The sequence below is a fragment of the Epinephelus moara genome, chromosome 5 (assembly GCF_006386435.1).
Source record: "Epinephelus moara isolate mb chromosome 5, YSFRI_EMoa_1.0, whole genome shotgun sequence".
Lineage (NCBI taxonomy): Eukaryota > Metazoa > Chordata > Actinopteri > Perciformes > Serranidae > Epinephelus > Epinephelus moara.
Window position 1 is genome coordinate 2652533 of NC_065510.1, and position 15432 is coordinate 2667964.

The following is a 15432-nucleotide window of genomic DNA, read 5'->3' on the forward strand; positions in this document are numbered from 1 at the left end:
TGTGCACCCGCCGAGACTGTTTGTTATTGACTCTCCAATGGCATTGTCTTTGTGGTGCTTAGAGGTCGTGGTCATATCATGTGTTTCTGTGAGATCAGGTTGTCTGAGATGTAGTGGAGTCATGGATGGATTTACTGAACGGACCAGGCACACGCCCAGGTGCCCAAAGTATCAGGGCCCCCCTGGCCTTCACCTGCAAAATGAGTGGAGTAAAAGCATAAAGTGGCATAACTTATAAAGTAAAGTACAAGTAGGCTAGCTCTTAATTGTACCAAAGTACAGTACTAGAGTAAATGTACTTAGTTACTTACCACCACAGCAATCCAGACCGCCGACAGTAGCTGCACTCTGACTCGTAAGCTGGGGTTTGATTTCAGCAGCTCACAGATGAGAGTTGGTACTGCAGTTTGCACCCCGGAGGCTCTCTGGCACTTCTAAGCAGACAGTGATAGATTGATGAGATTAGAGAGCAGCATATCTGACACTGCTCTCTGATCCACCGGCCTGAAAGCGCTCAGACCTTTTCTAACGAGCCTCCGCCGGCGTCCTGGATCACATTTCAAAGACGGACAATGTCTACTGGGGAAAAAGAGCCATTTAGCCCACTGCCACTGTAATGTAAAAACCAGGTAGCTGCCTCTTTCCTTCCTGACAGCTCCGCAACGGATTCCTTCCTCAGTGCATCGAAACTCAGTGTTTTCTTTAGAGCAGCAGGGTATTCTATTTGGACGCACAGGCCATGAAATATGGTGCGTATCTGGGTTTGGCTGCGAGCCAGGCGGAGGGTCGGCATGTCGGCCCAACGGGACGGTGATGAATCGCTCAGATTTCACCTCAGTCACACAGTTGGCCAGCTGGAAACAGAGCTGCACTCTTTTGGAAGACAGTAAATGGAGGACAGATTGTTTTCTGAATGTTAATGTATGTCTTCATCACGAAAGAATCAAAGCTGATATTGTCCAAAAGGAACTCTAGAGTTAGATTTCACATTTCCCCTCATCTTACACACACGTTATTAAAAACGACTGATGTGATGTTGTAAAATGTTTTCTTTTTGTATTTCCTTTCTCAGTCCAGTCATCGCCAGAAAATGTTGGCATCGCACTTTTCTGCAAACCACAGATTCGTTACATTTCTACATTTCCTACATATCATATCAATGTTGCTAAGGCGACGTAGTTCTGATTACATGAATATGAGCTGACTTTGGCGTGGGGAGGTGGAGGGGATGATGGATGGCATGAGACCTGGGTGAGATGGCTACCAAGCTGCAGACAACTGTTCGAGGCCAACACAACAAAACCAGCAGCTGTGATTGTGGCACCAAAACTAAGTGTTTTTAGCAACACATCCCAGCTCTATTCTGCTACCAAAACTGGGTTTTTTTAAGCAACATAATGTGGCATTTCTAGCAGCAATTGTGCCTCCAAAATTGCAGCATTTTCAGCAGTGATTGTGCCACTCAAACTAGACTGTTTTTAGTGATACATTGCTGAATTTCCAGCAGAGACTGATCCACCAAAACTGGATATTTTTGTGGGACAAATAGCATCATTTCCAGCGATAATTGTGCCATTAAAATTTGGTGGTTTTTAGAAACACATCACTGCATTTACACATTTCTAGCTGTTATTTTGCCTCCAAAACTTGGTGTATTTTAGTGACACAATGCAGCATTTCCAGCGGTAATTGTGCCATCAGAACTGGGTGGTGTTTAGTGACAAATTTTGACATTTCCAGCAGCGATTGATTTACCAAAACTGGATGTTTTTATCATCACACTGTGGCATTTCCAGCAATATTTGTGCCAGCAAACCTTTTTTAAAAAAACATTTTTAATGACAGGTGGCTGCATTTCCTGCGATGATTGTGCCACCAAAACTGGGTGTTTTTTAGTGACACATCACATTCTCGTCAGCAAACGTGCCACTGAAACTGGATATTTCAAGCCAAATTATGATCTTTTAACCAAGTGCTTTTTGTGCCGAAACATAAACAACTATAAACTACAACATTTTTGAAAAGTAATAAAACCTAAAGTTTTAACATATCTTTAATGACGAAAACTCTGTGTGTGTGTGTTCCACGTTTTTCTCCTCACTGACTTGGTCAATCCATGTGAAATTTGGCACAGTGGTAGAGGGTCATGGGAGGATGCCAATGAAGCAATATTACATCAATTGGCCAAAGGGGGGCGCTATAGCAACCGATTGAAATGTCAAACTTTGAATGGGCATATCTCATGCCCCGTATGTCGTAGAGACATGAAACTTTGCACAGAGATGCCTCTCCTCATGAGGAACACATTTGCCTCAAGAACCCATAACTTCCGCTTATATAGATTTTCCGCCATTTTGAATTTTTTGAAAAACACTTCAAATGGATCTCTTCCTAGGAAGTTTGAGCGATCTGCATGAAACTGGGTGAACATAATCTAGGGACCAATATCTAAAGTTCCCTCTTGGCAAAAGTTGGAAAACTTACTAAAACTGAGCTTCTATAAGGCAATGAATATTGCGGAGGGCGTGGCTCATCACATAAAGGTGTATAACATCTCAAGGGTTTCACCCATCACCACGCAACTTTGTAGGCATATGACCACACATAATCTGAGGGGACCCCTCCATTATTGACCCCATCAAACAAAATGGGGGCGCTAGAGAGCTCATTTCTTATCTAGGCCTAACCGCCATATGGATTTTTACTAAACTTGGTAGATATGTAGAACAGGACGCCTCAAGGTGACTGGAGAAATTTAACTCTAATTGGCAACTGGGTGGCGCTATAACAACAGAAAAATGCTTCAAAATGGCTAAAATGCGACCGATCGCTGTGGCTCCCCCTGTGGACCAATGTTGGTGTTTTTTTGGTATGACTAAGTCATGGTATGGTATGCTGTACTCAGTGGGTATGGACTAGTTTGTTACAAAATAATGGTTTTCAAGAACAAACAATACCAACATTTGTTCTGGGGAATGGGTTGTTTTTACCAGACAGTTGAATGAAAATTGTAAATCAACATGACTTCTTCAGCTATATTTAATATTTTCCATTCTTAGTTTAAGGCAAATTAAAATATTTTAGGATTGAATATGTTTTTGACAGTATGTTACTTATGTGAGCTCCTGCACCTTTCCTCTTAACTGAGCCTTCATGTCACCTGCCATTATTACAAATTATTTTATCCAACGGTTCATTATTGTCGCCGTCTGCCTTGCAGTCCACCACTGGACAGTCTGAAGAGCTGCAATGCATTTTGGGTCTGTTGAGCTCATGTCTCATACTCACAAATTCTTGCAAATCTAGAATAGGCTACATCCGGGCATTTCTCACGTACACAGAATCCACATACTGTGCAGTTGTAACATACATTCAGTTTAACATCATGCTGAATAGTTTGTTGGAGGAGAGATGTTCCAACAGTGCTCCATTATCCCCACTGGTGCGAAGGAAATTTACTCAAGTACTGCACTTAACTACAATTTTGAGACACTTTTACTTTACTTAAGTATATCCACTTTAGGCTTCTTAATACTGCTGCTTCATTTCAGGAGTAAAAATATACTTTTCAGACTTATTAAATATGATGCTGTATCGATTAAAGGCCACATAGTGTTTTCAGTTATGTTGCAGTTGTGTGAAGCTCTGTTGGGATTTATGTGAGGTCATCATGGATTTATAAGAATGATAAAGTTGTAAACAAATAGAGCGCCCCTGAAGTCTTGAAAAAAAGTTGTTTTTTTTATCTTGTTGCACATGACAATAACTAGCTTGTGTGGAAAAAAAAATAAATAATCATCTTTGAGGACCTTGAAGGCTCCATCAGTCTGACGGAGGCCATTTTGCACAGTGAGTACTTTTACTTTCCATACTTTAAGTACATTTTGTTTGTTATCTTATGTACTTTCTCCACACATACCAAACATTTTCATTTAATGAAATGATAATAAGAAATTAAGAAACTATTGTGGACGTCAGTTGCCTCCACCATCATCTGTTATCACTCAGTGAATCACTCACTTTGCATGTGTTTTTTTCACAGAGCATTCGTCTAATTTTGAAGTTTGTTTTCAGCAGCAGCAGCAGCGTGCTCACATCACAGTGTGTATGTACTGTCGGCCCAGCGGGATGTGACGCGCTAATCCTTCCTTTGGGGAAACGTTGGAGGAGGAGGAGAGCTGCTGCTGACAGCTTCACAAACAACCCCCGCTGCTGCTGCTGCTGCTGCTGTCGTCTGCCGAGTGGACTCGGCCTGCAGCTGCACTCTGAACACACTCGTGTTTATCTGGTGTCTAATGTCTCTGAGATTAACTGAGATTTACTGCTGCTCTGCATCTCTGAAGTTGAGTTGTGATGATTGTAACGGATCATTAGATCAAACCCCCTTTATCATCATTTTAGGCCTGTTCATAAATATATTCCTGCTACACACACAGCTGGGCCAGGTCGGGTCAGTCTCACTGATGCAGCCCAAAATCACAAATTTGCCTCAAAGTGGCTTTTCAACATCTGTGTGGTACATACATGTGTTGCTGCGTGCACCAGAAGAAAACTTCATCCAGATAGCAATATAACAAGTCGTTAAAATCAGCCCCACCTTTACCAGCTGCGACATTAAAGGCTGTACATGTGAGATTTTGGACATTAAAGCCACCCTCCAGTGGCATTTTTATATTTCAGTCATGTTGTGACAATGTTGATTAGCCACACTGTTTGCCAAATATTTTTTGACAAATGACCTAATTTTATGCTCAAAGTGAGAAATAGAAGGTTGTTGCTAAAACAGGAAGATGACTTATGACTACAGTAGAGTCAGCGTGTCATATGTCATCCTCCATGCTTGCGCAGGCGTACTGTTATAAACATCATACACATTATTGTGAGCTAGCCAGTCAGCTTATCTTGTATCTTACCATGATGACTACATCGTGGCCTCAGTTATTCTTCTCTGCGTAGTTGCCCTCCACCGTAGTTTATGTGTGGTTTATTTTCATAACAGCATTTATAGCCTTCCGCTTTCTCTCCGCTACAGTGCACCCAGGTCTACTGTCTGAAATGCAGTTGCGGGACATGTTGAAAGTTTGCACCGTCCAGCAGCACCCCCCCCACGGACACAGGGAAGTGTACGACTTACAGTCAAAAAGTCAAAAAGTTAATATGACAGAAAAACATAAAAAGAATCACAGTGCTGCTTGGAGCAGTGTTACGTGACGCTGTAAATGTAATCACCGAAACCTTGTTGGTAACGAGTTATATTACTTTGGCACCGCTAACACGTATATTACTGTCACTCCCAACACTGTTTGTACACACTTTGTCACTTTTTATACCATGTTACAGACTTTATTGTCTTAATCTCTGACTTTTTCCTCCTACAATTACAAGTTTAATCTTTAAACATTTCGACTTTATTCTTGTAGATTTACGATTTTATTCTTGAAGATTTACGACTTTATTCTCATAGATTTACGACTTTATTCTTGTAGATTTATGACTTTATTCTCGAAGATTTACAACTTTAATCCTCGTAAGATAATGACTTTATTCTCATTATAGGCTATTATGACTTCATTCTCATAATATTATGACTTTATTCTCGTCAATTTACGACTTTATTTATTTAAGTTGTTTTTTCTTTAACATGGCTGTAATCCTGCTTGGTAAAACACAACCCTGCAAGTAGTAGTTTGAGGGTTTATCAGACACAGCAGTTTTTACAAATGTAAGAAAACATTTTACGATTCTAGAATTAAAGTTGTGTCTTAATTTTTTGTGTTCGCTATAACATTGTGAAGTCTGAACATTTTTGGGTGAAGGCTCCAAATGAGGCCACTCGGTGTTCTTGCTCTCCCTGCACTCTGTATTATTTCTGTAATGTTTCTGTATTTTAAATTATACATAAATAAAAACAAAGTTGTGATAGCATTATGAAAATTGTCACTGTCACCTTTTTTCTTTAGACCTTCAAACATTCCCCGACACGAAGAAAAGAAAACAAGAAACAGGTCATTGCGTAATGTCCGCGCAGCTTTGATGCTCGTGAACGCGCCTCCGAAAGGAACCCTGGGAACGACAAGATGGCGGGACGTTCAAAAACTCCGCCGACAGGCCACATTTACATCAGAATAAACTGTAAATAAAGTACAATTTAACGGCAGTCTGTCGACCGACAAACCGTCAACTGATCGCCCGGTAACGGCCGGTAAACATGAACCTTTGCCGCGGGAAGTTGGACCCTCCGTGCGGTCTGACAGGCTCCCCGCTGCAGCACCAGGCAGCCACAACAAAACCAAACCGACTGAGGAGAAGCTTCAGGCAGACTCAGCAGACACAGGTCGACCCTCCAAAGAGCCAGCAGCCGGGTCAGTGACTGTATTCATGTTCGTTTGGTGTTACTGTAGGTGTTTGAAGTTGTTTCTCATAGTTGCCTGTCGCTGGTGTCTGCTGTGGCGGGTACAAGCCCCACAACGTCCCGCTGTGCTGCACTTGTACCAAACTACGTTCAGATTTCTCGCATTTTTAAGTTTTCTTGTATATACAAGAAATACCCTGTATCACAAAACAAGACTAAATACATTTTTACAAACCACAGTTCTCAGTCTTTAATTCGGCGTAGAACAAACTTACCACGTTGCTGTTATGACTGTAAAATTCTAAGTTAAATCAATTGTTTGCCCCTTTTTCCTGCGTCGTGATCAACCAAAACAAGCCTCTGACTGCATTTGAAAACAGAGAGATATGAAGGGTAGAATCAAATTTAAGTGTTATATAATACCTCCTGTTGGATTATGTGTACAGGGAATTTACCTAAAGATTTACACCATCAAACCTTCATTAATTTAATCCTGTGTACATTTTTTTCATATTAACAAAACTACATTAAATTTTCATGCTTTTTTAACTGCAAGTTAACAGAACATATGAAGCAGTCAGTTTGTGTCTTTCTATAGTAAAACTGAACATGTATATTATGTGTATTCACAATATTATTATTATTCATCATTACGCCTAAGCAGTGTCTGCCCTACTTAAGTGTCCTTTAGCAAGACACAAGCCCTGACCTCTGACCTCTAACCTGTAGTGCAGAAAAAGACACTTACAGAAGTTAACTGCAGCAAAATAGGTTAAGCAGTAAATGTATGGGAATTTATTTATTTTATTTATTTATTTTTAAAAAATGGGACAGAACATATTAATGAACATTATCAATGTAAATATGTAAGAGATTGTAGCCAAGCAGCTAATTTCCATCCCTTGTCCCATTGGCAGGTAGGTGTTCAGGGAGAGAAAGAGAAGAGAGAAAGGGAAGGACATCAAAGCAATTAGAAGTATAACAGAGGAGAATAAGGCATGGCATAACAACAACAAGACATGATAATGACAGAGCTGACAGTGTAGCTGAGCTGGGGACAGCATTATATAGTTAGTGAAATTCTATTGTACCAATGCCCGTACAGTTATAAAGTGCATGTGCTGAAAATTCATATTAGGAAGTCTATAAAAAATCCACAAAAATTCATATCAGAATCTGTTTCTGAGTCAGTTATTTGTGTTCCCACTCCTCCAGATTTCAAGACTCCGACCAGAATCCCAAGATCCAGAGCAGTCAGTGTTTTCAGTGGAGAGTCTCCGCAGAATGACTCCGACTTTCAGCAGGACATCATCTGGGACGCCACCTCTCCTTCACCCAACAGACTCGGTAAACGTTAGACTCCCAAGTGTCCTAATAAGGTTCATCATTTCAATTACTGCTGGAAAGTGTGGACAGTCAAGTAATCCACAATGTGATTTTGATTTCTGTCGTCTTTGGGGAAACAAAAATGACAAATACTTGATGATCCCAGACCATTTTATCTTGTTTTCTGTCACTGTAAAGTTAACATCTCTGGCATAATTAATGTTGCAGGTTAATGTTTTGGCTTGCTGGTTGAACAAAACAAGCTGATTTGAGCTGTGTGGTGATTCTGTTTTTCTTTTCAGGTAAAAGAGGCAAGAAGCAGCGTGCTGGAGTTGTGGACATCTCAGAGATTGTTAACAGGATCGCTCCAAAAGTCAGTAACGCTGTTGTCTGACACACATTTGAATTCTTGAACCTACTTTGTGAACAATTCATCAGTGTTTCCACTGTTAACGACTGTGCTCTGAATCACAGCTCAGATCGGCCAAATCAGATCCAATAAACATCCTGTATTAATATTCCTGTGGTGTTGTTGTCTCTCTGAAGCATGGCAGACCGAAGGTTGCAGAGCCGACTTTACAGCAGTGGATTGGAGACAGCGCCACCATTCCCTGCACGCCAGACGTTCAGGTTCCCAAACCCAAGAAGAAGTCCCCGAGGTAGGTTCAGGAGAAGCAGCAAATACCAATGTGTTTGCTGTGATGTTTATGAAACAGAGCTGTGAACTGTGACGACATCATGGCCATTAATGAGCCTCAGGTTTTTATCTTTATCCTGTCATTAGAAATCTATAAGCTCATTTAAAGGTCCAGTGTTTAAGATTTAGGGAGATTTAGTGGCATCAAGCAGTGAGGATTGCAGATTGCTACCAGCTGAAATGTCTGCCTGTTACAGTTGTGTCGGGAGGTTTTTACCAGGAGCTGAATTATCCACAGAGGTTAAAAACAAATAGACCAGGTGATTTAAACAGGTAAAAACACTGAATAAAGCAGTTTCCCATCACAAATCAGGGCTTCTTGTACCCTGTTTGCCACATCTCAGACAGGCTGCTATTCCACCACCACCACCAGGAGGTTTTTACCGTGAGCTAAATTATCTGCAGAGGTCTGTTCCTCTCCAAAACAAACTGCCCCAGTGATTTAAACAAATTAAAACACTGAAAAAAGCAGTTTCAAGTTATAAATCACTGTTTTTCCAATGGTGTTGGCATGTTGGAGACAGGCTGTGTGTCTAGCACCTGCTGACGTGTGATCCAGATCCAGACGGACCCAGTGATTAAGACCGGTAAAAACACTGTATAAAGCAGTTTCATGTTTAAAGAAAATCAGCATATTTTCGACGCTGCTTGTGCAGAGGAGCTGCTAACTACAGTGGCCGACGTGAAAACATGAACGGCCCTACTAGAGCCAGTGTTACAGTGGGCTACTGTGGAAACATGATGGTGCAGCATAGTGATCTCTGTAGACGAGGATCTGCTCCCTATGTAGATATAAACGTCTCATTCCCAGGTAACAAAAACACAGCAATTCTTATTTTCAGGTGATAATGCACTGAAGAAAATATACTTATTATATTCTATTCCATTTCTGCTAATATATCCCCCTAAATCCTTCACACTGGAGCTTTAAGGAAGTTTGTATCTGTGACATGTGGTCACATTATCTTGACGTCATCACAGTAAACATGTACTTTTGTTTTGTTGCAGGCCAAACGGAGTGGACGACCTGCTGAAGCTGGCCAAACAGTTTGACTTCAACATGTTTCATCAGGATGAAGAAGAAGCGGAGGACTTGCACCAGCAGAGTCTGGAGCTCCTGTCAGAAGACATCCTGGATTGGGAGAATGGTTCTCAAAATGACTTTTCACCTTCGCTTCCTGGAAACAGTCACCCAGCTATGAAGCCAGCAGCGGTGGCGGTGGCGGTGGCGGCGACAGCAGCTGAGACAGACGTGCAGCTCCAGCTGGATCAATATATGGAGGACGATTTGGATTTCCTGTTTGATGGACCGACCCAACATGTCAGCGGGAATCTGAGTCAGGTGTCATCAGCTCAGCCGTCACAAGTGAAACCTTCTTCCAGTGAAGCTTGTGGGAAACTGTCTGCTTCCTCGCACAGTCCCACTGCTGGTGCTTCAACGACCAACACGAAAGGAGCTTCAGCAAAAGACGAGTTTGAGGACGATTGGGAAAACGATGACTTGCTGAATGACTCTTTAGTGCTGGAGATGACACAAAATCCACAGAGCTTCATTGCTCCAAAGCACTGTTCAACCCAAAAACCACCCAGTCAGATAAAATATCAAAGGCAAAGTCCAGCAAATGTCCAATCAGCTGTTTCTAAAGTGGAAAAGGACAATGTGAGACCAAGAACTACTTTTAAACTGGAGTCTAATCCAAATTTTTTTGTGGGAAAAACCCAGGCGGACACACGGACAAACTCGAAGGATTACAACTCAAAAACAGCAGAAAAAGACTCTCAGCAGAAGTTTTCATCTGGTAAGAGTGTTTTAGTCGAGGTGGGCTCTCAGTGTAACTGGCAGACAAACACAGTGAAGTCAGACACACAGTTTCATCAAAGGACCTCTGTTGCCAAACACAACACGGCTGCGTCACACACATCAGCTACAAAAACAACTCAAAGCTTTCCAATTAAACCTGCGGTGGTTTCATCCCGCAGCGAGACGCCTGCCGTCTCTGACCTCCTGGATGAGGACTTGTCTTCATTCTTCTTGTCCGACCCAGTTTGGGACGATCTCGCTGATGACGACCTGCTGTGTGAAATGTGTGAAGATTTGGAGAACCAGATCCAGAGCACCGAGAACGTTTCCACCAAACAGACCCAGTCTAATCAGAGAGCGGCTCTGCAGCCGTCCAACAGGAACCAACAGCCAGCCAGTCAGCAAACTTTCCAATTCAAAAAACAAACGCCAACAAGTCTTCCACATGCTTCAGGAAGACCAGCTGGTGGTTTTGGCTATAAAGTCGCTGGAGGTCACACACAAGCGAAAAACACTTCAGGATCCACAAACAGCTCAACGTGTGTGCAGGGGAGCAGCTGGGTCCAGTCAGCACCGCAAGGAAACTCCCACAAAGACCAGTTCACCTTCAAGAAGCCAAACAACCCAGTTTCTACCGTGACCACCACAGGTAAGAGCACGTCCACACGGAGCACAGCGCCCTCCTCCTTCAGACACATGTTTTAATATCACAGCAGATTCAGGCGGACAGAGACAGAGAGGTCTTGCACTGATGACCCAACAACAACCACATCATCAAGTCAGTTTGACAGTTGGTGAATGGATAAATTAACACAACAAAATCTTGCAAAATCAGTGAGATCATGTTAAGCTTCCAAATCCTAACCATTCTTCCACAAAAATATGATTTAATGGAGTGGTGCCTATTTCACCACAGTAGGGGCGGGTGACATGGCCATAAAATAATACCACAATATTTCAAGGTATTTTTGCGATATGACAAATGAGTAAAATCAATATTTCATTATTAATTCAAGAACATAAACTGCAACAAAATCAGTGATATATTTTTACAGTTTGCTTCAAATATTAAGTAAAAACTGAAGAAAAATGATCTCTCATTTCTTCAGTTTGTGAACAACAATAGTAACTCAGAGTGCGATTCAGATTCAAATACGAAAAATGTCCCCTGGGATCTATATATATAAATCAACAGCTGATTTCCTTCTTTTAGTAAAATCCTAAATGATTGAGTTGTTTTTTTTCCCACCTGGACCTTTATGCTCTGCCATTTCTCCTCTAACCATCAGGCTGTAACCTGTGACAGGCTGTTATGAGACAGTCACATATATGGAGTTTATTCACGTAGGTTTCCATCAGCAAAGGTTTGTGACAGAATCAGAGAGGAGAGGGAGAGACGCTGTGCTGCTGCCAGAGGAGCCGCTGAATGAGTTCAGAGTTCAAACATTCAGGACGCCACACTTTATTCCACACTACTGAAGCTGCTCCTCTTTTTGGAACCACCGCACCACCAGTCACTAATAATTTCACTGGCAGCCATGATTGTTGTTGCCGTGGGTAACAGTATGACATGTCAACAAGTTGAAATATCCCGAGTATCATGATATGAATTTTTCATATGAAAAAATATACCAGTATTATCGTGAAGGAGATGATATGACACACCTCTTACAGTTATTTGATATATTTGGTCTGAACTTGACTTCAAGATCTAAAGAGATTCTTGAAGTAATTTTTACTCCCACTGAAGCTTATTATTTATTATGATGGTCAGTAAGTTCTTTAAAGACATACTTACACGATATTTTACAGCTAACATGTTATTGAAAAATAACAAAATGGTCACCAGTGTTAGTGCATTGAGTCTGTGTGAACAATGTTATTGACCACTAAGGTTAGTGCTAACTTCTTCAATAAAACTCGAGCCTCACTCGAAGACATCGATATTTTTTCTTCAGCCTTTTTCGGTGTATCAGTTTAAAATAAATGATGAATGATAAAAGGAGACGAGGCAGCTGTTTAAGATGAGGAGCAGCAGGTTCTTACTGCATTTTGAGCGAACATCAACGCTCCAGCATGTCGTGAAGGTAAGCAGCTGTTTTTACTGTGATGTTTCTGTTACATCACCTGAGTCACACTGCGTCACAGCTCGCTATATCACTCTGTGGAAATGCTTATTGTTGCACTGTCACTGTGGTTAATGTAGAAACTTTGGTGCCCACAGTTTGGGAAACTGTCTCTGGCTTCACCACAAGAAACATGAAGACAATAGAAACAGTAAAAAAAAAAAAACTGAGGTTGATGTTCAAGGGCTGGTAAATTTCTGGAAGATTCACGTAAATTATCCAAGGGAAGTTAAGCGCTGGAATTCTGGAAGTGTTGCACAATTTCAATATAAAATTGTACTGTTTCAAAGTGAACTGATTTGGGGGAAATATACACACACAAAATGGAGAATTATGATTATTTAATTGAATCATTTTTCACTATTCACTGCAGTCAGCTGCGCTCTTCATCAAACGTACAGATCATTAGCAAGCATCCGGTTAAAAATGAATTAGCTTGGATAGTGAAAATGAGGCTGACGTGGAAGAAGTCCACGGAGAGGATGTGGAGGTCTGAGAGGAAGTCTCTTATTTTGGAGGGGACTAACATGGAATGCTGTGTTGTTGTGGTTGTTCAATGAAAGTTCAATACAGTATTAAATGAGTCAGCTTATTTAAAGATCTACTTTGCAGGATGTTTCTAAAAAGCCAAGGCCAAAACTGTAGTATATAGTGCCGCGCACTTATACTGTGATGATGATGTTAGTGACGTGTAGGCGGAGTAATACAGTGTTTATGGGTCTAGTTCCCGGTCTAGCGGAGTGCATGTAATGCTGGCTACAAGTGTGTGTAATAAAGTAACACTCTTGGAGTTAAAGACAAGCCTATGGATATCCGTCATGTATGTCGAGTCATCCGGTCATGAAGAACCGTAACAAAAACGCATGGGTCATAGATGTGACGCGACATATCTGCCGCAGCATGCCGACAGCAGAGCGCGTCATTATGTCCAACTGAAGCTGCTACGCTGACCATGGAGGCCATGCTTGCCCGCACAGGCACGGCGCTGCCCTTCCCTCTAAGTCATCACTTATGACCCACTCTCACGCCGTACATTTACGTGACATTAGAGAAAATCGATTTATCGTGTTAGTCCGACTAAAACTGGACTTTTAAAAAACGTGTTGGTCCGATTGAAACTGTGCAAAGTCAAATTTCTAGTCTGACGAATGTGACTGGGAGTTGAATTCCTCCTGCATGTATACAGTCAATCAGACCCAAACTGGCCGAGGCGCTCTGAGCATGCTCCACAGTTTCCGCCCCGGGCTTTGACCCGGAAGTCCAATAGCATTAAATGTGTAAGAGAAGAAGAAGCCGGTAACAACATGGAGAAATCTACATCCAGAGCCGTGACTTTTTGGACGGACCAAATGTACAGAGCTGTAAAGTTGTCCACCATGGTAGCAGTTAGCTGCTAGCTAACCGTAGCTAACTTGTTTGTCCATTGTTTGGTCTGTGACGTAATAGGTCAACAGGAAAAAGGTCCAATACTAACAAGCTGAAAGGGGGCATATCTCCACCTATCGTAGAGGAGTCGCACATACTTGGCTCAATAAATGGATTCCCCTCCCGTGCTTGTATACTGGGACAAGGACAGTAGGCCAGTTAGATGGACTAGTCGAGCTGTCTCCGTGCTTGTAAACGTAGCGAGGAGACTCAGCCCTCTGTCTAGATTTTCTTATTTTCCTCTTGTCTTCTGTGTTTGGGATGTTTATGAGCGTTTACCCCCACAGCGCTCAGGTGTGGTCGGGGCTTTCTAAAAACGTAGACCGTAAGCAGCAGGTATCCACGAGACGCAGCGCCGAAAAATGCAAATATAGTGAGGAGACGTGCCAAATCTGGGGTTGGCTTTGACTTTCACTGTTGAGTGTGTTTATAAATCGTAACCAACAATCCTGCAGAGTGTACCTTTAATTACAGTTCAGCTTAACTTTACTGTTGATTGTTTTTCATTTCAAGTAGAAGGGTGTAGAGTTATGTCTTTGAGATCTGGTGAAGGTTTGTTTCTGTCTGCATATGACATGGTGACCACAGCCGGGGCACATAGACCCTATATTTTGTATTCTTGTTCTCTCATGGAGAGTTTCCACCATGATTATTCCTGGAATTTTGCAACCTCACTTACAAGTCATTTTTTACCAGGTTAGTTAAGGGAACTGGCTCTGTACCTTTTTAAACTGACTTTCTATTCGCTTGTATTTCACATAATTTAGTCTTTATTCATTAATTATTGTAACGTTTATCATAGTTTTAGTTTAAAAAGATTTTTTGTTTAATAGTCTTTGTGGAATAACAGTCCTCAGATGTTTGGTGATGAAATTGACTCTGTCTGTATCTTCTGTGTTTTCTCTGCAGCTGTGGGTAAATGTTCAGCAGCAGAGATCGAGCTGAAGAAGCAGCAGGCGATGGAGAGAAGACGTCAGAGACTGCAGGCTGCCCAAAACCTTCGAGCTCCCACCTGACGGAGACGAATAACAACAAGCTTGTCTCACCTCACCTGCACGACGAGGAAACCTGCCGTCAGAGCTCCACCTGCTCAGACCTGCTGTTTGTTGGCACCAGTGTAGGTTTCTGATGACTTTCTCATATGTGAGAATTTAAATCTCTGAATCAGTTCGACCAACATTTCTTATATAAATTGATGCTCTTGTAAAATTAAACTGTACATGTACTGTAATATGATTAATGTCTTGTTTATATTCTATCAGACTTTTTTTTTAAGTTTTTTGTTTTTGAAATCAAGTCACGTCTTTAAAGGAATAATTCAGCGTTCTAGTAAAATTCACTAATTTTTTTTTTTTCTGAGAGTGAGATTAGCAGTGTGTGTGTGTGTGTGTGTGTGTGGCCCTTTCTACACAGAGATGCAGTTTAGAGCCGCTGCGAAGTTCCTTTCTTACACAGCCTTTCCGTTTTTAAACAGCACCAAGCAATGGCGGCAACATGTGTAATTTTAAAGGGAAATTTCAGGTTTATTTCAACCTGTCTCCTATCATCCTAAATTTGTTTCAAGTGACTAGTGACATAAAAATAATAGTTAGCATGTTAGCCGTTAGCCTAGATACAGCCGGGGCGCATAGTAGCGTCAGACCTGTTAAAACGTAAGTGAACGGGCAACCTTCAAGTGCAAAGTTAGTCCACTAAACAAGCTTTT

General features: G+C 41.6%; 1 protein-coding gene across 1 annotated transcript; it reads left to right on the forward strand.

Annotated features, from left to right (window-relative positions):
* The first annotated feature begins 6072 nt into the window (after positions 1-6072).
* etaa1a (ETAA1 activator of ATR kinase a) lies at positions 6073-15281 on the forward strand. The gene is made up of 6 exons (XM_050043733.1): positions 6073-6362; positions 7568-7699; positions 7981-8051; positions 8225-8337; positions 9384-10825; positions 14637-15281. Exons 1-6 carry the CDS (start codon positions 6209-6211, stop codon positions 14741-14743), a joined length of 2019 nt encoding a protein of 672 aa, XP_049899690.1. The 5' UTR covers positions 6073-6208; the 3' UTR covers positions 14744-15281.
* Positions 15282-15432: the final 151 nt, after the last annotated feature.

Coding starts and splice junctions, on each gene's coding strand:
- etaa1a (XM_050043733.1), top strand. CDS start 6,209: ATGAACCTTTGCCGCGGGAAGTTGGACCCTCCGTGCGGTCTGACAGGC. Junction 7,700..7,980: donor TCCTTCACCCAACAGACTCG/GTAAACGTTAGA, acceptor TTTTCTTTTCAG/GTAAAAGAGGCAAGAAGCAG. Junction 8,052..8,224: donor TTAACAGGATCGCTCCAAAA/GTCAGTAACGCT, acceptor GTCTCTCTGAAG/CATGGCAGACCGAAGGTTGC.